Raw genomic sequence first — 24,182 nt, forward strand, 5'->3', positions numbered from 1 at the left:
ATCATCAATCGAAAGCGAATCAAATAATTACTGATTTTTAATTTATACCCATATGTGAAAACGTTTAAGTGGCACGAAATTCTCTTACGAAAATGATATATGTGTACACATTTTTTTATACAACACGAAATCTATGCATTGGTTACCATTTTCTTTGATTTGCAATATTTATTTAAAACCAAAATACATATTAATTAAGCTGAAAGTTATTTAAATCAAGATAGTTGTAAAAAGGACAAGTGCTACAATTACGTACTCGTGAGCGTGCGTGTGTGTGCGCGTGGTGTGTGCGTGCGTGTGTGTGTGCGTGTGCGTGTCGGCGCGCACCTGGTGGCCGAAGAGCGCGTCCTGCAGCAGGTCGGCGGGCAGGTCGGGCGAGAAGTCGGCGGAGGAGCGGCGCAGCGCCTCCTCGGCGATGGTGGAGCCCACCTTGTGCGACTCCAGCTGCGAGTCGATCAGACGCTGCATCTCCACGTCCGCCTCAGTCAGGACCTCGTCGCCGTCTGGAAAGCAGCGAACGCACACGTTAATGTATATGCCCGTATCCTTTTTCCCTAACCGTTATAATCCTTTCCTTTTATTCCTTTTAACTTACAAACTCGGCAATTCATTTGCAGAGATGTAGGGACTTTGAAAAGGGCCTAAAGCCTTTGAAAATATACTTGGGTGGTGGTAGCGTTTATCATCAGGTGACCCACCAGCTCCTTCCGTCGAAAATTGTACGTAATATTATACATGATCTCAACGAGTATACATCTTCTATTGTATTTAAATTGTTTGAACCAAAAATAAAATCTTTACAAGTTGCAAAATGTTTAAAACGTATTGTCGTATCGTCAATTGTCCCAAAAATGAACAAAACAATATTTTCTTCTGGAAGCTTACCTGAGCGCGAAGACACGGCCGTATGAGGCATAGAGTTCTTGTAGGCCTCGGTATCGAACCCGGTGTCGGTCGGCGGCTCGGCGGTAATTGCCACCACTGTGTTGTTGGCCACCAGGCTCTCTACATCCTTGGTCCAGGGGTTGCTACGGGATATAATGTAAGTGTTGATTCTTATGATTTATATGAAAATGTTAAAAAATTTAATACCATGGTATAAGAGCTTTTTTTTTAATATGCACACGTCGTATGGGTTTGTGTCAGGGATAAGAACGTTTGGTAAAGCATGTTAGATATGGCGATAAGTTTGGAATTAAGTTAAAATAAAAAATAAATAGGTTCACTATAATCGTTATATGATTTGATTATTAGTGTTGGTCGCCACTTTGATAGGGATGATGACTGCTAGGATCGCTCACCGGAAGGGCTTGAAGTGCGTGTCGAGGCGCGCGTAGAGGCCGTCCTTGCGGCGGAAGCAGTAGGGGCCGGTGCGCGCGGGCGAGCGCCGCAGCAGCGCCGCCTTGTGCGTGCGCGCCACCACGCCCAGCTCGCCCGCCCACACGTACTCGTACAGGCTCGTGCCCAGCAGCTCCTGCGGCAGGAACCCCAGCGCCAGCGTCACCCTGCCGACACACGCGGCGACATTGGTGCCGGGATCGCTCGCAGTACCGTTTGGGGCAATTTGCACACTCGTGCTTTAGCTACTTTTATTGCTAGCCTAATTTCACTTAATTTATTAAATTAACAAATATCTGTTTTTGTGTAAGTTTTTAAGAATTTAAAATTGAAATAAAGCGTTTCTAAGAATTTAAAATTGAATTACAAATTAGTAAGTGCTCTTTTGATTATTTTGTTACGAATGTCGAATCGCACACACGAGGGGGACGGTACGGTTAGGCAGGTAAGGTGAGGTGAGGTACTGACCGCTGGTCGACGAAGAGGAACTTGCCGTCGGGCGCGTGCCGCGAGACGAACTGCGGCAGCGGCGCGGGCGGCGCGGGCGGCGCGGGCGCGGGCAGCGCGCGCCCCACCGCCACCAGGCACGACAGCGTGCACGCGTCCTCCTCGCCGCCCGCCTCGCCCGCGCCGCCCGCGCCGCCCGCGCCGCCCGCGCCGCCCGACTCCGACATCTCCGCCGGCGCCCACGACTTCAGGTACCCTGCACAGCGTACGCACACATATATACATGTCATTGCGTGCAATATGGACGATCACAGTGGGTCTGTATAATTAATTAAAAAACCGTCGTAAGTGATATATTAACTATATCCATACGACGTATATGTACGTCGATAATTTCAATAATCTTTCAAGATTATAATGACTTAATGACGGTATTTATAATCATAGAAACTCAGACATAAATAAAAACGTAATTCTATTTACCAAAATCTAACAAATGATAAACCCATAAAAACAAAATATTACGATACTAACGACATAATAATACATTTGCAAACACTCCAAATGTAATTAATTAGTAAGACGAGCGGAGAGAAGTAGCAGGACTAAATCGAATAAAGTTATGATTGCAGGCAAAGAACCTATTTAGAGCGCCGCAGCAATTCGTGAAGTTTATTTATATAATTTGAAACCACGCCTTCAGCCAATACATCGCCCGTTTAATAGAGATTTTAAAGACATAATGAATATTTACGTCTAAACGTAGAAAAAAATAAGGGGCTTGACATATTTAGACTTAAACAGCCAAATACCAAACAATGGGGAAGGTAAGAGTCACTGACCGGTGCACTGCACGACGCAGTACTTCCTCTCGTTGGTCTTCTTACGCGCCTTGTCCTCCTCCTTGACCTCGTCGGAGCGCTCCTGGCGGCACTTGATGCGGCAGCAGAACGAGCGGCGCGCGCCCGGGCACAGCCGCGACGCGCCCGACACCACGTCCGCCTTCACTGGCAACATCGCTGCACATACAGCACCCTCATGTACCCGCCGCCCTGTGCTCGCCCGCACCCCGCCCGCACCCCGCCCGCACCCCGCCCGCACCCTGCCCGCAACCTGCCCGCACCCCGCCTCGAGCAGGGGCGGGACGGGCGGGACGGGGGCTCGGGCACGGCGAGTGGATTACGTTGTCTGACATCACAGGTCTATACTATGTCACACCGATGTCCCACGTATTTACAAAACAGGGGACATCGTTATTCCCTTTTCTATGACAGAAAAACGCATGTGACTTATTTCGACTTTGGCTAGTCAGGGAGACACAAAATGTTGTGTTTTGCCGGAGGGCTATTTCCTTTTCCTCACCCTTCCCAGACCATTCCTTCTTTCCAGTCATCAATCCTTTCCTTATCCCTTAAAAGCGGGCAGCGCATTCTCAGAGGTCTGAGCCTCTGCAAGTGTTCATGGGCGGTGGTGATCGTTTACCATCAGGCGAACCACTAGCTCAGTTGCCCGCTATGACATAAAAAAAATAACACAAATTCGATACGATTCTCTTGATTTCACAATATCATAACCACTTTAGAAGTTAAAACAATTTGGTCGGTCTCTGACGTATTATGTACAATACATTTTTTTATGAAATATACCTATGAAAACAAAACTAAAGAACTGTAATGGTCCAATGTATGATTTCGTTAATGAAAGCACACGGGATCACGCATCACGATGCCATTTACTCAGCTAGGCTTTATAAGTTCCATTTCTTAAAAAATTTGCTATACTAACTCTGCTCAACTTTCCTCTTTGACCTTCCAATTTTTAGGTAAATTGTAAATGGGTGAGATTTGCCTAAAAATTGGAAGAACATTATTACAAACATCTTAGATTAGTTCCAATTCCCTATGGTTGAACCACTTCTTGCGATAATGCACTGTTTATAAAATAAAGTGAGCTGTAGAGTGCTTGGCAACAGGTCGGCGTGATACACCTGGGCACACTTACACTGAGCAGTTTAACGTCAGATTGCAAAACCTTTATGTTATACTAACTTTAAAGAAAACATAATAATTTCACAGGACATTGCTACTGAGCATAATAATATTTTTGTTAAAACTGTTGGTGGTCTGTGGTCTAACTTGTTCTTGTGTCCCCATTGTCACACACACACACACACACACACCTCGCTTTGCGTTGATGATAAATTTTATCATTAATTTCAACTTGGTTTACTAAATGGACAAATTATGGATATTGAATGTGCAGACGTAGTTTTATATTATAGTGCGCTTAAGTACTAACTCTTAGCGTCGATGAGTCTCTCTCGCGGGCTGAGATCGGACGACGAGAGCTGCTCCTTCACCTTGGACACGTCCTTCGGGTTCAGGATGTCGAACAGGCTCTGCCCGAGCAGTTCCGACTAGAACGTTATATATATTATTATATATATTTTTTGCAGTTACCGACTTGATAGATGATGTATTTCGTGTTAACTGACTTATAAAGATTAAATAGTTCTTAGCTTTTCTGAATTTATTCAATGTTGTATGTTTAAAATGTTTCATTTCAAAAAAAAAAAAAAAACATTGTGGAGATGATTTGAAAACTAAAAAAAGATGTGCATGACATTAGAGATATACTCGTATACAAAAAGTACATTTAATTGTATCTTATCATAATACGAAGTTTTGGGATGAACAGATGGCGTCGCGTTGGCGGACCTGGTCGTAGTGCAGCATGCGCGTGACGCTGGCGGAGACGTAGAGCAGGCGGCCGCGGTCGCAGCCCACGACCATGAGGAAGCAGTCCTGCGCGGCGCGCAGCAGCAGCGCGTTGAGCTCGCGCTCCGAGAGGAAGGCGGGGCGCGGGCGCGCGGCCAGCGGGCCGGCCGACAGCGCGCCGCGCACCGAGCGCAGGTGCTGGACGGCCATGCGCAGCACCGTCAGCTTGTCCAGCTTACGCGCCATCGCGCCGCACATCGGCACCATCGCGCTCAGCTCCGAGATGTACGTGTTCATCTTGTCGCGCCGCCGCTTCTCGATCTCGCTGTGGTTCTGCCTGCCGGCACGCGCCACACGCGGTCTCAGTACACTCGGACACGCCCGCCCACGTGTAACGTGCAACGCGCAACGCGTTACACGTTACACGTTACGCGTTACGCGTTATGTGTATGGGCGACGTACCCAACGTACACGACATTTCAACAAGTATGCACAAAAATTACAGTGTTTTCCAAATTTAGCGAATTCGTTCCAAAATTTGTACTTAGAATAAATAGATAAGTTATAATATAATATAAGTATAATATATATAATATAATATAAGTATAATATATATAATATAATATAAGAACACGCAGAGCAGAACATTCGCAGAAACTATATAAATTCGCGTCTATAACACTAAAATGTCAAAACTAAATTGGAAAAATCCCAATAAAGAACGAAGGTTGAAAGCTTACTTTTTATCAGGTAAAGTGCGGGTAGACCTTGCGTCTTCTCCGCCGTCGTCATCATAGGTGGTGCCAGAGCTAAAAATAACAAAAGCAAATTGTAGTTAACTTATACTTTTTCAACCTACTCAAAAAATTGGGTTACTTTTCTTTATTGGAGCAAATACAAATATTTAAACTTATTACATACAGTTCATGAAGAATTTGCTGTCAGTTGTCCATTTCATAATGAAGAATAATTAGACAAAATTAAATCAATAAATGTTATCGATACAGTAGCGTTTAATGCTATTATCACATACGAAAGATTCTTTAATAATTTTAATTGCAATTTTAAAAAGCATCGCATACAAATTGAAACATTATAGAGCGTATATTATTATATTCCATGAACCCTTGGCTAGTGGAGGCGCGAGCAGGTGCGCAGGCACAATGGGCGCTCGCGGGTCAGTGAGACCCGTAATTGGAGCCTTTGTGGAGCGAAGCCGAATAACGCGTCTGCTCTAAAGCTATCGAACACCGAAACACCCACTTATTTCCACGTGCTCCTTTTCCAAATTAATAAGATAAGTTTGAATACAGTGGCAAATAAATTCTACGTTGACAAACTTTTAGGTTGGTAAAAATCAAACTTTTTTTAAAATTCCAACGATCAGAATTTGAATCTTAAATTGAACATGGATGATTCAAAAATAAATCTAATCCTCTTTACTAATAATAGATGAATCTTCTTAGTAATATATCTCATATTCAAATTTTCCTCATGACACCTGGAAGACGATTATTGATGTATAAACCGCTACATGACTCCTTCACTATCGACTTTTTTCATGTCTAGTGCACTACGTAAAAAGTCGTAATGTATATCCAGTATACAGATTACAGCGCGCTGTGTACTCACTAGGAAGACGGTTTCCTCTTGCGCGTGGCGCTGGCGGGCTGCGGCAGCGGGCCGGCGGGGTGCGCGGAGTGCGCGGGGTGCGCGGGATGCGCGGGCGGCGCGGGGTGCGCGGGCGGCGCGGGGTGCGCGGGCGGCGCCGACAGCCCCGCCTCGCAGCTCGACAACTCATACCCATCCGAGCTGACACAACTGCTCTTTATTTAACTGATTCATTTTGAAACATGACACATTTTCTAACGACTGAACCTCGACCAACTTTGAATTATTTTTATTAAGGCACACCTTATTATTTGACAACATAACGTCTGCTTTAATTTTTTGTTTTATAGCATTGAAATGCTTTATAAATGAGAAAAAAATTGATCACGAGGCAGGATTCGAACCTGCGTTTCTTGCCTAACCGTAGCAACGCCGATGATTACAATATTGTATCATTGAAATAATGTTTCGTATTGGTTGTGATGGTTCTTAATCATCTCAATAGATGGCGTGGGGTGCCCACACAGGCACATGAAACCGAAATAATAGAAGAAATTCGATTACTGTGGTGGGATCACGGGTGGCCGAGAGGCTAGGCGTTGCTACGGTTAGGCAAGAAACGCAGGTTCGAATTCTGCCTCGTGATCAAATTTTTTGTATTCTTTCAAAATTTCTCATAACGTCTGGTTATATTTTATATATGATGTCGATCGATGATATCGATGATATCGATGATGATGATATCGATGTAGATGCTAAATCATTAACTATAGGAGCAGCCTATTTAAAATCATCTATAACTAAATATTGCAACCTTGTAAACGATTGCAGGTACCGATATGTACACAAAACTATTTTCATTTCACGTATGTACTAAGCCCTGTTACACGATGTATGGCTCGCACGAGAGATTAGCAGATTAAACACGACAAAGCAAAAATAACAAGCAGCAACGTAAATCACGCAACTCAATCAAACGTTAATACAATAGTAGTATATAATGTACATACACTTACACACATACCTTGCACATATCAGTATATACTACGTGTATTTCCACATCGCAATATATAATTTGGATCGTCTTATGATTAGTGAAAGGATATGAAATGGCAATTCGCTATATAGCTGTTGAGAGATTTATAAATAGTTGTAGCGAAACCTGTTGAGTTTAGATATACGTAATAGTTTTCTGTTATGCAATAGTATATTTTTATAGCCGAGGAGATTTCAATATATATACTACTGTGGTTATATGTACAATCATAAGAAGTAAAATTATCCAATTACGCAATACGTAGCCCTTTAATATTATACAAACCCGTGCGTGGCTCCGCCCGCGTAGTGTAGGGAAATTCATGGGAATGGTATTTTTAAATGCGACACAGATAATATTGTACTAAGTCGCGGTGATATTAGTCTAAGTCACTCTGTAGCCTCCAGACTACCTCCAAACACAAAGTTTATTAAGGGGTAGGGATACTTACTATGGCGGTCCCTTCCTCTTCCGCGGCTCGACGTGTGCGGGCGGGTGCGGCAGCGCGTGCGGCGCGTGCGGCGCGTGCGGCACGGCGCCCTCGCCGCCCGCCGAGCCCGCGCCCGCCGTCAGCTCGTAGCCCGGCGACGAGCCCGCAACCGACCCACTACAGACAGACATATCTCATATTATCTACACACATTTCACTTGCCTAACCTAATATTTTTCCTACTTAAACGTGTTTCGAACGTTTTTTATGCGTCATAATAAATGGATGTATGGTCGTATCGTATTGATGGAGCACAATGAATACTCTTAAAATACCTCGAAAAGAAAATGTTTTTGCATTTTCACTCTTAGTTAATGCACGGCAAAAATGATTTATCATTGTCTAGGCGAGTGACAAATGGGAAAATGGGAATTAGGCAAATATGCATCGAGTATGGACTTCTAAAAGCTCTATTCTTAGTTTTGACGGTTTTTTTCATTATAAGAGACGAATCACTGTTTTCTATGAAAAAATGTATAGCAGGTAGGTACAGTTATTGTCGGTAGATGAAAAGACCACCACATACATGTTAAATGTCCCTAATTGCAGATAAGAATGCAGCATAATATGTGTGTGTGATAATATATTATGTAAAACTATATCGGTAATGTTATAATGGAAAAGTAGGTAAGTTACAAGATAAAAAAAAAGACAATATAAATTTACCGCTGCCATTGCAGCATTCAATAAAAGTGATTGCTTATCATTACTCTATTTGATCAACAATGTCGCATCAAAACAACATATAATTATAATAATAAAACTGCAATGAAAACGAATAATATTGAGTACGTATTGGTAATAAATAGTAAGCATTGGGTAAGCAGTAGTTAATCATTGATATACATAGGTGAGCAGCGCGCGCGCACGCGTCCTTGACATTGGGCTGCGCTCGACTTATCGATATACCTAATGATATTTATCAACCCAGCGACGCACATACCTGCAGGCAATGCTGTAAAAATAAGACGAAATAGTTTGAGCTGCCTCAATTCAGGAAAAGTTGTCAGATAAACAATCACCCAATTTACAAAAACTATTTCCATTTTGTCGTATTTATATATTTTTTATGTACTTAAGTATTCTTTATATCGTACTTATGTAATGTTGTATATCCCATTCCGAATTCCGCGAACGAAAAATAGAGCAGAAACCTCGTGTTACACAAAAGGCGGTTTACCTCGCGAGGTATGTGCACAGAACGTGAATTTATTCCGTAAGTAATCCGATATTAAAAACGAATCAAAAGCAGACAGGTAAGTAGTTTTATGAAAAGTTTGCAGATTGCGAAACGTTATCGCGGCGGCGGGCGCGCACGTGTGCGTGAGCGTATCTGTGTGAGTAACGCAAGGTATACAAGGAAATGCAACTGCGGTTCAAGTGCAAGGAGGGTGACGTAAGCGTTGGCGTTCAATGTTTACGTTTAGTCATATTATGTAATTCGCGAGATATCACTAGGTTCCTTAAAGACTAGCGCGCTGCGTTAAGAGTCATTTGTAACTCACAATTATTTTTATTGAACACGATCAATTCATTGCATTTGGAAATTGTTTCGTTTTGGAATTAATCCTACCTATATCTAATACGTAAATTTACAATTTAACATTTATCAATTGCATGTGAACATGACATACCTCGGCAATAAAACGTACCTGATTCCGACATTCGGAGAACTCAAAGAGCGTTACAAACAGATGATCATCCAGAGCAGAATACCTAAGCATCAGGCGGGTAGGTATATTAGTTCATTATGTGGTAGCTAACAGGGATAGTACGAATTAAGTATATCGATTGATGATACCACAGCCAGTAATTAATTTATTGTCTTTTTTAAGATTTAATGTCAAACAAATTAATAAACACGATACGAAATTCCTACAAAATATACGAATCCACGATGGTCGTGGATATCGAAAATGGAGTCATAATAAATAAATAGCAACCGGTACTGTGATGTTTAACTGTTAATTCATATTTATCATACATCATTTTAACAGCCATTTTATCAAGTTATGTATAATATCAAGTTAAATATAATTACACCATAGATTATTGCGTGCTCGTCCGTGGAAAAAATAGCACCGTCCGTTTTTCGATCTATTGTAAAATAAAAAAGAGAAAATGTATTATATAATACAAATTTCATATAAATTCAAAATAACAGAGCTGATTCCCTTCTTTGAGCTAAGTTTGAAATTCTCATAATAATGACGTAATGAGTTATACCGAGCTTGCTAAGACTTTCGAGTTAATTCTCCGCAATACCATACTTAATTCTACATAATAACCTATGAATCAGGTTATTCTATTTCTGATTAAGAAGTATATAATTACCAGCCGCGTGACCTTGACGCGCGCGGTTATAATCACTTATGGCAGACTTACACATCTATTAAAGTAATCTATACTTATATTACGAAGACGCAAGATCTTTACTTGTGGGGGAAAGGGCAGCTAGACCTACTGATCCGACGTACAGGGAACGTGTTAAAGTTGTCGGAAAAGCGCGTGTGCGGTGCTCTCGGCGACCGATAACTGCCACTTGAGCGATTTTTTTCTTTTCCCAAATTTTATTTTAATCACTGAAAGCGACGAGCTTGATTAAACTCAATTCTAAGAAGAACACAGCATGATTAAGGAGGCGACCAATAATTACGAGGGGTATTTATTAATTTTTTTGACACACACCTGGCGAGATTTGTTGAAAACCTTGCCTTTATGTGTGAGTGAATCTCATATTTGTTGTGTTTCTAGAGTAAGTGTAAAGCTTTTTTAAAAGAAAATATTTTTTCAACTAGCTAGTACATATTTACGATTTATATATTAAAACGAACAAGACAAAAAAAATGTTTCAAAGAAAATAAGAAAATTTCCACATTCAATCATTCATGTGACCACACAAAATATAATTAATACAAAACAATACTATTATTTAAAAAAAAAATTATTAAAAAAACAAAATCATAAATTACAAATAGAAAACAAGAAGTGAAGTCTAGTGAGGTAGCTCTCAGGCAATACTGTAGCGATTGGAGCGGCAGTGCGTTTAATGAGTATGTAATATCCATTTAACATAATTCATACAAATATATAATTAAAAATTGTCATCATATTTGACTCAATTGAAACCTCTTTATAGTAACCTCTAGACTCTTCCTGTTTCTAGCGGGTGTTATTTGCCGAGACCGAAGCGGTCTCCCCAAAGTGAGTGAGATTCAATGAGATTCAACTCGGACCCCCCCTCCGACAGGGGTGTCCTTGAATGCCGCACGTAATTAATGGATGCCGTCGTTAATGGGTCGGGCCGGCTAGTTATGATATAATTAATTAGTGCTAATTAAATGAATCCAATTGCGTAATTTAAGATTTTATGAAGAAATCTTCACATTTAATGTATGTTTGTTTTGCATATATAATGCATTTCGTGTTATTTTTTAAACGACTTGCAAAAATTAGGTTCTAAGATTCATCATCTTCAGCCCATATATGTTCCCACTGCTGGGACACAGACCTCCTTTGAGGGATCAGGCCATAATCCACCACACTGGCCAAGTGCGAGTTGGCAGATGTCACGTGTCGTCGAACTTTTGATTGTTGGATATGCCGGTTTCCTCACTATGTTTTCCTTCACCATTTTAAAGCAGTGGCGATGTTATCCACATATGCAGATAAATTGAAATATCAATTTATTTCCTGCACGCTCGCCCCGGTCTCGAACGCCGACTTATAGATGTTGAAGTCCGAGGTTCTCACCACTGAGCCACCACTGCTTTTAGGTTAGGTTAGGTTCTACGATTGTCTGTTTATATTTCTTTCATGTACGTTCATCGATACTTTTGCCAATTGTGAACCAATGAAAAAATCTTTTCAGTTCCAAAGAATATATTCCCGAAGTGGTCCCATCAAGTCAGGATACGGGTGGCAACAGTACGGTGAGCTTCTTTGAATAAATAACAATATTTACGTATAAATCGTTATCGTTGGAATAATTCACCAAATGATATAGCCACGACAGTAATATCATACAACCGTTTAAAGACGATTTCGATAAAGTGAGAATTTTGGAGGATTCGAATGGCAATGATAAAACGGAGGCTAGCAACGGGTTGGCGTCCGCGCCGGCGAGATCTCGTGACCTTCAGCCGCCCTTACGTATCAACGTGATCACTCTTTGTTTACTATGCGAACAATTCAGCCGCCGCGGCCACTGCTAGGATATATGAATATTGTATGACATAATAGTCACACCGTACTCAACGTTTATGTATTCATCAAGCTCTATTGCAAACTGAACTACCTACAAACGCATTACAGACATTTTCTTAATTGAGATTACAATGAGATGAAATTTTTTAAATGTCTCTGATAGTAAGAAAATATTGACACAAAGTAGATCGTTTACCTATAGGTGGATATATAGAATGTCAATACTAGCGATCTGCCCCTGTATATGAATATGTAGCATATAGAGCACAGGGACTAAGAACGTATATAACCAAATAAAAAAAGAAATTGAAATGGTTCCAGTACTTCCTGACAACAAACTCTTAATCATTATATAATTAAACATAAGTATCTAGATATATTTGTAGTTAAACAGTACAAATATTAGTACTATAGTATAGGAAATGGTGGCTCAGTGGTGAGGACCTCGGATTTAAATCAACAAGTCGAGGTTCGAGACCAGGCGAACGTGCAGGAAATAAATTGATTTTTCAATTTATCTGCGCATGTGTAACATCATCACTGCTCAAAACGGTGAAGGAAAACATCGTGAGGAAACCGGCATGTCCAAGAATTTAAAGTTCGACGACATGTGGACATCTACCAACCCGCACTTGGCCAGCGTGGTGGATTATGGCCTGAACCCTCATAGGAGGCCTGTGTCCCAGCAGTGGGAACATATATGGGCTGATGATGATGATGATAAGTATAGGCAATATAACATGTGCATGGTAGATATATACCTATATGTAATATGTATATAGCTCAAGAAGTAAAACCAACGATTCAATAAATCACGAGTGCGGTGTAAAGAGTGCCTACAAAACGTAAAGTACGTACGTACTTCTATCAACATTTACCGCCGCCCCAAAAATTTGCGCTTTATAATAGCAAAATCATCATCATCATCACCCCATATCTATTCCCATTGCAAGGACACAGATTTCCTACTAGGATTTAGGCCATAGTCAGGCATAGTAGCTAGGTTCATCTAGCTAGCCAAGAGAGCTCGCAATAGACAGATGTCACATGTCAACGAACTTAGATTCTTCGACATGCCGGCTTCCTCACGATGTTTTCCTTCACCGTTTCCAGGAACAGTCATGTGGATAATGCGGAGACAAATTAAAAAATCGATTCATTTTCTATTCAGTCATGAACCCGCGACCTCTACCGCACTTCTCACCACTAGCCGTCAGTATAATATACAAATATCTTCATAGGAGTTGATATTTGTCTTTTAAATGTTGTTTAATATCTTATGTTATGTTTAATACATGAAAAAAATATATTAAAAAAATAATTGGAAAATAAATCGTAAGGATATGCAGATAGAATCCTCAAGATACCTTTAGGCGCGCTCACTGCGCTTCAATCAGCAAAAGTAACTAGATTTTATAAAAGGAAGAAAATTCTTAATAACACGAAAAATGTGTTCGCTGCAAGTCGCTTTCTAGGATACCTACCTATATCGTGATTAAATCTATGTGACGTCCACATTTGACAAAAACAAAATAAAACACGACAGAATACTCAATATTCGTATCGTATGTGACCTCTCCTTACGCAGTGTTTCTATAAATAAAATCAGCGTAAATAAGGTGTTATTGTGACGTCACCGCTGCAATCAGCATGACAGAACATGTGACGGCTCGGATTTCAGTCGTATTCGTGTTGACCCGCCTAACTTAACATACACGTATTGCATTATCGAGTATCGCATGCGTTACATCACACCTCTGTTTGTGACTACCTACCTACTTGCGTTAGGAATCCAAGGCGGCCGTTCGTCCATCGCTAACACCGTTCAGTCACTTCTAAATGTTATAATTGAAAGAAGAAAGAGAGCAACAATGTACCCATGTATGCATTTAACACCACAAAAAATTAAAAATATGCGTTGTATAAATTGAAATTTGCTTTGGAAGCTTTTGTCATGATATATTGTATGTAGTAATGAGGACAAAAGAAATAAAACCATAAACGAGCAATTACGGTCATAAATATGGGTATATTTGGAATTGTTTTCTATTTCATACAATAGTGAATTAGAGTGTAGATGAATTCCGGCTGTCTTAAGAGGCCTGGAGGCTGCGGGGCGGAGCGGGGCGGTGGGCGGGGCGGGAACACGCCCCTTCACACTTCAGCAAGCTCCTTATAACACGGCTATTTGAACATTATCACAATTTTACTTTGGCCCTTATTAGGGAGACCTCGCGCTACCTATATCTATCTCGATGACAACGTGTATTGCATACTACGGAATCGTAATATCGTAATATATAATCGTATTAAAATTACCCTCTTACAATTTACTTACAACACAAATATGAAAGCCATTATCTTAAAACCATTTTTTGCAGGACGTTCGATAAGTTCAATTTGATAAGACTGATAGCTCGCTCGTAGAGTAAAAGGTATAATGATAGATGGATACACGCTGAAACCATAATAAATAAAAACACCTGCAATAATTTTTTTCATCTGTTGTCGTCATACTACATTAAAGTCTCACTATACACCCTGACACTATATCGATTAAAATACATTGGTGACTTCAATCCAAAGAGTTTTAGTTCGAGGTCTTCTGTAAGAAAAACAATGTGAGACCACCTTCTGTGTGTAGGCACCCTATCTAATAATCAATTAGCAAAATCTTACTCGGTAAAAAGGTGATCAGATCTTAAAGAATTTAAGTACGTAAGCTTTGACGAAAGAACCTGTTCCATTTTTCTGTATATAATAATACAATTCGTCACGGTCTAAGAGGCAGTTGTTTAAGTAAAAACAATAATATGAGCTAATTAAATATAGCTGAATAATGAAGACTTGTGCCGACAGCATTCATAATGAACAACAAAAACAAAAACAATTGTAGTTAATAGAATAAAACATATTGGTAAAGAGAATATACACAAAAAACATAAATTACAGACCATCTCAGGTCCGTGAAACAAATCTACTTTTTCCCCTGTTTTTGACTCAATATCGAAAAATTTAAACAATAAAAAAAATTTAAAAATTCTCTCTCTATCGATTTTTACAGGACTAATTTTAAGTAAAGTAAATCATGTTACTAACCACAAGAATAAAAAAATGTTACGAAATGGCTTTCCTACAACTGCGCTATAGCCAATAGCGTATTCTCTTCCTGAATTATTTTTAGTGAAATTATAACTAATAAATATTGAATCCGTTTGGCAAATAGTTGTGGAGGCGTCGATCGGGCTTCTCAAATCGATTTCCGACGCTAATACAATAATACAATAAACGTAATTAAGTTTACCTTTCCCCCCGACCTCCTCCCCCCGACACACGTCGCTCCCCCGGGTGCATACACTACTTCAAACAACTTGTAAGTTATCATTTGAAATTCCATACCAAATATGTTTGAACAATAATAAAGTTCAATTATAAATGAGTACCAATTGTGCAGCGCTGGTACGTAACATACAAGTATGTAACACTAGCTTGAATATTTTGTTTTATTTGTAGCAAAGCAAGTAATAGCATGAGCTGGTGGCAAGGGCTACGTTAGCAGCGGCCTAATGCCTCTACTAATGGATTGCCGGCTTCAAAAGATAAGGGACAAAGGCGTGGATTCATGAGAGGAATAAATCAACAGAAAAGGTTATGGGCCTCCAGTGTTCCCACTGACCATTTCATACTGATATTCTGACTAATACTTATAGAATTACCTTACCGGGTGCGAGCTTCCCCAATTTGTGACAAAGAGTACTCGACCCCTACATAAAAACTTTTGTCTACAAAAACATAAATGACGAAGACGTTACGTAAATATTTTTTCGTTACAACGGGCACTGACGGATGGTACAACAACAACAACAACAACAAAAAGTTAAAAAAATTTCAAGTCAAAGGTTTCCTAAATATAAAACAAACAGCTTTAAAAAAATGTATACCATGTTAAAGCTATGGGGTTAAGGATAACACTTCGTATAAAAAATCCGCTAAACAAAACAAATAAATGAAGAAAATACAAAGTCACGAGATGTGAGCCGCGAAGTCAACAAATGTTGAAGTTTGAAGCAATTTGCGAGGCTTCGCCTAGCAACAAGCGGTCCGCACACCGCGCTCTGATGGGGCAAACGAGACCGACCTACGGGTTTGATGACACATTGCCCACATTTACACAAGATGACAAGATTTCATCGTCATTGCGATAAGTGAAGGTAGCAATCAAATAGTGTAGGAATGAACTTGTATATTCTTTCGAAGATCCAACTTGGATTATAAAATCAATGCAAAGCAACCAATATTGAAGTCATACTGTATGCACGCTGGTTAACATTTTTATCCCGAAAGCTGAATTGATGTATCGAAAAAGACATACATCTTTCCTATGCATAGGTATCATATGAGTGCATTTAGAATATATTTGAATAGCCCGATGATTGAATATTGTCAGGTATCCGACAGCAAAACCGATTTAAACGTTGGAACGTGAAGTTACCGTTATGTGTGGATTATATCAAAATATTATGTATTTATGTTGGTTTGGAATTATATATAGTCCAACCTGAGTAAGTGAGAACTAGGTAAGCAAATACTAAGAACTAGTAAGCATACAGTATATCACGCATTCTTAAATATCTAGGCTTATTTAATTCGAGCCAAATGTTCGCTTATTCCTGTTTTCTATAGTTTTAGTTACAAACGACCAAATGTGCTTCTGTTAGTGTTTTATGTTATTTTATTTTTATGAGGATGTTGATTTTGCAGTCATATTTATATTGCTTAATCTAGTCTAGTTTCAGTGCGACAAGCGACGTAGGAACAAAGAAACATCCTTACATTTCTCACACATATTTGAAAATTTATAGGATTATCGTAAGTAAGTACTCAAAACCACTCTAGTACCGTTTACGCACACATATTTTTAAATTTAAGTTTTAAAATGTATATAAAATAACCTACATCTATCAACATTTTTAATGTGGTAGTCGAGCACGCTTCGGCACGAATTGGGCCAGCTCGCACCGGGGAAGTACCACACCCCCACAGAAGACCGGCGTGAAACAGCATTCTGCTGTGTTTCGTTCGGTGAGTTAGGGAGCCGGAGGCCCGTATCCTAGTCCTTTCCTTTATTCCTCTCGCTAATCCTTCCTTAATCCCTTCCCAATTTAAAGTCGGCAATCCATTTGTAGAGGCGTAAGGTCTGTAATCGACTTTACGCCTATACAAATGTTCATGGGCGGTGGTAGCGCTTACCATCAGGCGTCCCACCAGCTCCATTGCCGACTGTGACATAAAAAAAAAAAAAAAAACATACGTCCAACTAGTGTTAGCTACACCACTTAATAGTGGAAAAAAGAAATTTATTAATATTTTATAGTTGAAGTTGGTTCAGACTCCATCTGGACTTACCAGGCAGAGCCGCGGTAAACATATAGTGTCGTATAAAGACCGGTGCTAACCTAATAAAAATATTCAATGAAATGAAACAAACGTCGGGTGGCTAATAAGGAAAGAAGTAACTAAGGAGCGAGCGCCGACAGAAGTCGACGGAGTCGTTAGCGCGACGAATATTTTTAATTGTGATTCCAATTAAAAGTTTTTTTGTAACATTTTATTAACTTATTTTCTGATCAGTTGTGGGGTTTCAGTTAACGTTTGTACCTTCAGATCGAGAGAGCGTGGGTTACTCGTGGAATGGTTACAACGAACGCGACCAAATTGTGCAATAACTAATAATAATTTGTGAGCGCGTAACGTTCTTCGTTTACAATGACTTTAGGTACATCACATTGATGTCGGGAACATGAGTATAATAATTTTAGTGTTGTTCGATGACTTCTTTGGGCACCGGCACTCCGACAAAGGTGTTGGTGCGGCGGCGAGGTGTGCGTCAGTTCTCTCAGTGGCAGGCGCACGTGGCCCGTTATCGCGCCTTATCGCAGCCGCGGTGCTGCGACTCACCGCCTACCGCACTCGCATCATAGGCCCGAGGCCGCAGCGCCGCGAGCATTCGTTAAACTGTCAATGATTGAATCTGTCGCTGGGGCCAATTGGCTTATGTGGATGCATGCACTCTCTGCTAGCTTCATGTATAAGAATTATTATCATGTACAAAAAAAAAGAAAACTAATATGAGTCTTGCATTGCTATTGGGCATTCGCCAAGAATTCATATAAAAAATAATATCATGATGAATAATAATTAATTCGCTTTATAAATAATTATCAGGTATATCGTTTCTTTCGTTGTGCTGATGTCATAGAATATGCTAATGTTCTAAAGAGGAACAATACGTTTATAATAAATAAATACAACTACCTATAAAGCAATTTTGACAAATTCCTACGAATTAAAACGTAATTCGTGAGACGTGTAAACAAAGGAAGTATTCAAAGTCAGCAATTATACATTTACACGACGTGGCGCATTTGTGAACCGCGGTAAAAGTAGCCTATATTATCACTCTCTAGCCTTCTAAATATATCCAGAAACAAAAATAATATAAAAAAATCACTCCGTTGTGAGATGATAGATATACAACAAACATGATTTTTATTAAGTTTGGAATATATTTCAGTTTAGTTTATGCACAACTAGGTAGTCAATTATATGGCTAAGTTACCTTACAATATTCTAAAACTACTAAGTTAAGGGATTTAGAGGCACACAGGCACTAACTAAGTTTAGGGATTTAGAGGCACAATCAGCGTCAACCCAATCTGAGATTTGGGTAGACTTGTATATTTACGTGTTTTGTAATTCCGACTTTCTGATCCGAATAAGGTTGAATTTATTTACAAAAATTATATATTGCTTTGGTTCGTAGTTTTGTGAATGCACCTTTAAGCAATGTTGATTTTGTATAAATTTTGTTTCTTTGGCCAACTCGAACTCGAATTATGAAAATAGCTACACTTAGAATTATGAAAATCACATTTTAGAACAGTTTTAAGTCAATTTTTGTACAGTATTGTGTTAAGTATTTAAAGCTTTCAGGCATAGACTAAAACATAAGCATACGAACTCTCGACAGCTTTTCAATTAGCGCAAATAGATACCGAACCGAATATGCAGTAGCAACTATGCTCGGTGTGACATCTTACTTGATGCAGCTAAAGCCGCGCGTAATCCCTCCATTCGCGTACAATTAGCCCGCAGGCTAACTTTCATAGCAATAAGCACGCCCAACACTGAGTTCGTAAATGAAACCAAACAGGCAGGTTCAAAGCCGGACCACGATTTAACGTATATTTCATTTATTATTGACATAATATATGTGCATTGCGGATTCAATATTCAATTTTATAACATTTTACTCTACTTGGTGTTTAAAGCATTTTTATAAATCTCTGTGTTATGTTGCCGAAAATACGAATGAAAGCTATTTTATCATTAGAAACACATTCATTTTATGGACAGAAAACTTACATATTTACAAATATTTCGTTGTAAAACACGAAGAGCATTAGTGCCAGTGTGCACTATCAAGTTCAAGTTTTGTCATTAGGACACATAACACTAAAAGAAAGCGTTTGGTGTTTAAAACCCAAAAAAATTAGTTTATATTTAATTATGATGCGGTAACAACACAACGACACGTAAATTAATAAATACTCTTTGAAATCCTTTCTTACCGAATTTCACGTACGACCGCCAAAAAGGGCGCAGAGCTAGAGAATAGCAGATATTATAGCGGTGTGTAAACACAATAATTATCTGTACCCTATGCAGTGTAGGCAAAGATGTTATGTGAACTGGGGTTGTTATAATATAGTATATACTTATATGCCAACTACCTATACGTAATCAATTCTGTGGGAACGCGACCATAGTCTTAGACATGTTGATAAAAATTAGACTAAGGGCTGATAATGTATAGGTCCGATAACTAGACCCTAAATACAAGCTATTTGGCGCATTCGAACGCCGACCTAATAGGGCTAGCTAGGTTTAAGCAAGACTTAATTAAAACGGACGCATGTTGCGTCCAGATCAGATTAACTGACCACGTCTCCCCCCTCCCCCCCACACACCAATCTGCGTGCATTGACATCGAACTCGTCTCAAATGAATCGGCGATAATATCGGTGTTTACCGGCGGGCAGCGAGAAATTAACCCGGTGAGCTTTGATTTAACGAGACCGCTTTTGTGTATTTTAGGCGCGTTTGTTTGCTTTCTCTAGCCGCACAGACATTAATTTTACATATGTAATTAAGTGGTTTTTGAATGTAATTCGAATGTGACATCTACGTAGTATCTATCTATCTTTTGTGTATGTCGGAGCAGCATCTAGTTTCAAATGGAAACGTAAAGAAGTCGGTTACACATAGCAATCGATATATTATAACGATATAAAAAATCGATATTTTAGACAGTCAAAGGGTGCAATTTTCATTGGGAAAGGTGTAAGCGGCGGTAAAATAAAAATAGTACGAGAATCTTCACGTTTCACAGACAGACCACCAGAACGACGACGCCCGCTTCATGTTTTGGTCATATGGAAAGACAAGTGCTAGTTTTATGTTAGTTAATTTAATTAATCGTTTAACCTACATATATACACAACTACATATATACACAACATACATATCTACATACCCCATTCGGTGTACCTATATTTCTAGAAATAGACAGCCCTCGTTTGACTTTCCCCACTATAATAAATTGGTATATCCTATGTATTTTCTTATCTACCATTTCCATTCAACATAATTTTCAGTCATCCATTTATCATGCAATATTATTTTCAATCTAAAACTATACAATCATTCATCTCGGCCTAGTGGGGCGCGTGTAGAAGTGGTTTTAAGTACTCTTTTAAAAAGCAAACTAATGGTGTGCAAATCAATAATATAACTCATAAATAACACATAATGAGATAATGACAAATTTATCAGTTATGCATCGTTTCTTGTTTGGGAAATGAAGCGGTGGGTGCGCCGTGATTAATCCACTCCAAGAATTCACCCCGAGCGCGGGTTAACAAGAGATTCCTGCAAGCCTAACTATACTTTCATGTGTGCGCCACATTTCCTCATTACCAATCGGTTATTCCTAACGCATAATATTTTGTGTTAATAATCCTTGTATTTGTGTCATTCAGATTTGAGTAAAACATTGTTTTTCAATTAATTGTATATTTTGTTTCATCAAACAAAATAATTCAACGAACAAAATTCATAGTTATTGAATTATTAAATTATAAATGTATGTAGAACGCAATTGGGCAGAAAATCAATTTTGTTAATTCAATTATAATGATATGAATTTTACAAGTAAACACCACGGAATATGAAATGTGCAGTTTTTATTTTTAAATTAAAATGTTGTAAAATGTAACTCTGTAGGCGTGTGCCCCGGCGCATTGCACTGCGCAAATCAAGAGTATACCCGGAGATGATTAACATTACGTAGCCAACACTGATACTAATTTCCCCACTACATATATGCTACCACCCACATTTGAACCTCAATTTTTAACAAAAGCAGTTAAATTTCTACAAACTGTTGTTTAAGCCCAATTGGCTTACATACAAAAATTTGATTATTTCGATTTAAAAGTAAACAATTTATTTCATTTTTTTTGTAAAATATATAGGAATATCCGCATCAATTAGTAGATCCGCCTGTCACGTAAGCGGCAAAGGCTAGCTCCGATAGTTCAAGTAGAAATAATCCCCAAACAAAACACGGATTACGGGTCGAATCAGGCGAGTGCACCCGCTTGCAACAGCGACCAGCTCCGCACGGCCAAAGTAGGCTCCTGATCCGAGCACCGGCCCGGCTCCGTGCACTAGGGTAAATAAAGCGCATCCTGCCTGATGCCGAATAGTAAAGCATATTGGTCATGGACACGCAAGAGCCTGAGACGATATATTTGCTTACTTTTCCACGTATTGATATTATCTATACCATACAATAAGATATGTAAGATATCTTCTATGAAGAAACAGTGAAGACAGGTTGATTGTAATTCTTCGACTTTCTGGTAGAGTACGCTTAAAACTACGATTTTAAACTGAACGAATTGAAATGGGGCTGCAATGATCGGCTGAAACAGGATAAGCGGTGCTAAGAAACTTTACAGTCCGAGCGGGGGACAGTCGATACAGGTTGAGAGCCAATATAAGAAATAGCGGTAAAGCAGTTATTTTTTTGATATTAAACAAGTATACGCAACAATCTGACAGCCTTGCCTAATTGAATAGACTTATCGAACCTATACGAACTATACGAGGGAATTTATATCAGTAGATCGTATATATAGTTGATAGTATCACAACTGCTTGACAACCCACAAATATTTTTTACTATGATAAAATTTCAAATTAATGTTCAAGGAAGGATAAACAAAAAATAATGTTCTTTCTCCCTGTTTGAAATTAAATGAGTCTAGCAGTCGTTCCGTACTATGGCTTGGAATAACCCTCAATAATAAATAAATACTTTACGGACGTACACAAACAAAAAAGAAACAAAAACAAAGAAGAGCGGAGCGGAGATAAGGCAGCCTTATCACTGAAAAGCGATATCTTCCAGGCAACCTTTGGATATAGGCAGAGCTTAATAGAGGAAAAGCGGTAGATAGTGCATAACTAAAACATAAATATATTATAACATAAATACACTAAACTTAGAAGTGTAATATAAAGTAGGAGGTGAATAAAATATCAAAAATTAGATATTTAACCATAAATAAATAAATAATGAAAAAAATTATTACATACATTTCTAGAAGAAACTCTGAAAATATAATTTGAAACTAAGAGAAAAGATATATCATAATGTAAATATGTCAATAGTTGTTAAGAAAGAAATTCTTAACAGGTCCGTTGAAGGTAATGGCAGATTGAGCTTTCCTAATGTTAATTGGGAGTGAATTCCACAACCTTGCACGGTGAAGGAGGAGTCGTAGAATCTCCGAACTCCAAACGAAGAAAAAATAATTGTGTAATTCATCATCATCAGCCCATATATGTTCCCACTGCTGGGACTCAGGCCTCCTATGAGGGTTCAGGCCATAATCCACCACGCTGGCCAAGTGCGGGTTGGCAGATGTCACATGTCGTCGAACTTTTAATTCTTGGACATGCCGGTTTCCTCACGATGTTTTCCTTCACCGTTGAAGCAGTGGTGATGTTATCTACATGCGCAGATAAATTGAAAAATCAATTTATTTCCTGCGCGCTCGCCCGGTCTCGAACCCCGACTTATCGATTTTGAAGTCCGAGGTCCTTACCACTGAGCCACCACTGCTTGCTGAGCCACCACTGCTTATTGTGTAATTGTTTCTAAAGAATTTTAGTTTAAAATTTAGTTATAAACTGGTTTGTATTCTAATGGGCATTTTCGAACCACCAAGTGCTCGTAAAGCCGCAGAACTTACAAATAAGCCACCTTCGAAACGTAAACGAAACATATACAATTACAAAATTTTCCAAAAACAATGGTTTGCAATTGGAGGCGTATTTTTATACCCACATTTGTACATCGATTATACTGTGGATTTCGTGTTTCAACCATTCGAGTGAATTGTCATTTTTGTGATCCCATTATAGAACCTCTCCGAACGTCATAGTGGGGATGAAAAAAAATCGCAACTAACTCGGATTGTTTTGAACATATAAAGTTATTTTAAAGTGAGGTTAGGTAGAGATAAAGGGAGATCCTTGAGACTCCTACTCTTCCTTGAGAGATTGCATTTTGAAAATATTCGGGATAATATAAACATTTAAATAACTACCTAATGATTCTAAAGTAGTGGTAACAAAGGGTGACTTACTGTTCTTAAGAGTTCTCACAAAAGGATGGAAAATTAATTCGGCATGTGCAGATTCTTTTGATTTCCATTTTAGTTTTAAAATTGAATCATTTATTATGTTAAAATTATGTGGTTCATGATAAGAGATTAGCTATTAGTCGTTGCATTGTATTGAACGGGTAAATAATTGATTATCAAATTCACTACGATTGAAATTTCGATGTGATATTCGCACTAAATATCTGGAATATTCCTACCCTTTGAACAAACAGGGGATAATAAATCCTTTTTCATTATAGGGACTGCGCGTGCACTTACATTTTTTATTTGATATTTATGCGAAGAAATGTTCGCCCAATTAAGTCTTTCAAATTTATATTTAGATCAATTTAAGAAAATTCATTATTATTTTTTATTTTGGACACAACCGTGATTAAAGTGAACAATAATTAATTTAATATTTACCATTTTTTAATTGTATAATAATATATTATCTAGTGTCTGATTGGCTGATTTTAAATGGTCAAAATAATTTTTTTTCTACAAAAAAACATTATATATCACCAAATCGAGGTCGA

General features: G+C 38.8%; 1 protein-coding gene across 6 annotated transcripts in view; it reads right to left on the bottom strand.

The window, feature by feature from the left end:
* LOC119835474 (protein cycle) overlaps nucleotides 1-24,182 on the bottom strand; it is a 49,571-nt gene that overhangs the window by 4,771 nt on the left and 20,618 nt on the right. For 4 of the 6 annotated variants that reach the window (XM_038360312.1, XM_038360310.1, XM_038360311.1 and 1 more), the window contains 10 exons: nucleotides 7,601-7,756; nucleotides 6,135-6,323; nucleotides 5,243-5,311; nucleotides 4,503-4,839; nucleotides 4,084-4,201; nucleotides 2,628-2,804; nucleotides 1,807-2,041; nucleotides 1,302-1,505; nucleotides 886-1,028; nucleotides 328-503 (listed from right to left, as the gene is read on the bottom strand). In XM_038360312.1, the coding sequence (XP_038216240.1) occupies nucleotides 328-503; nucleotides 886-1,028; nucleotides 1,302-1,505; nucleotides 1,807-2,041; nucleotides 2,628-2,804; nucleotides 4,084-4,201; nucleotides 4,503-4,839; nucleotides 5,243-5,311; nucleotides 6,135-6,323; nucleotides 7,601-7,756 (1,804 nt within the window). The remainder of the gene's footprint in view (nucleotides 1-327; nucleotides 504-885; nucleotides 1,029-1,301; nucleotides 1,506-1,806; nucleotides 2,042-2,627; nucleotides 2,805-4,083; nucleotides 4,202-4,502; nucleotides 4,840-5,242; nucleotides 5,312-6,134; nucleotides 6,324-7,600; nucleotides 7,757-24,182) is intronic. The other 2 variants (XM_038360309.1, XM_038360308.1) reach the window with 2 other exon arrangements.

This window comes from Zerene cesonia, chromosome Z (genome assembly GCF_012273895.1).
Source record: "Zerene cesonia ecotype Mississippi chromosome Z, Zerene_cesonia_1.1, whole genome shotgun sequence".
Taxonomy (NCBI): Eukaryota; Metazoa; Arthropoda; class Insecta; order Lepidoptera; family Pieridae; genus Zerene; species Zerene cesonia.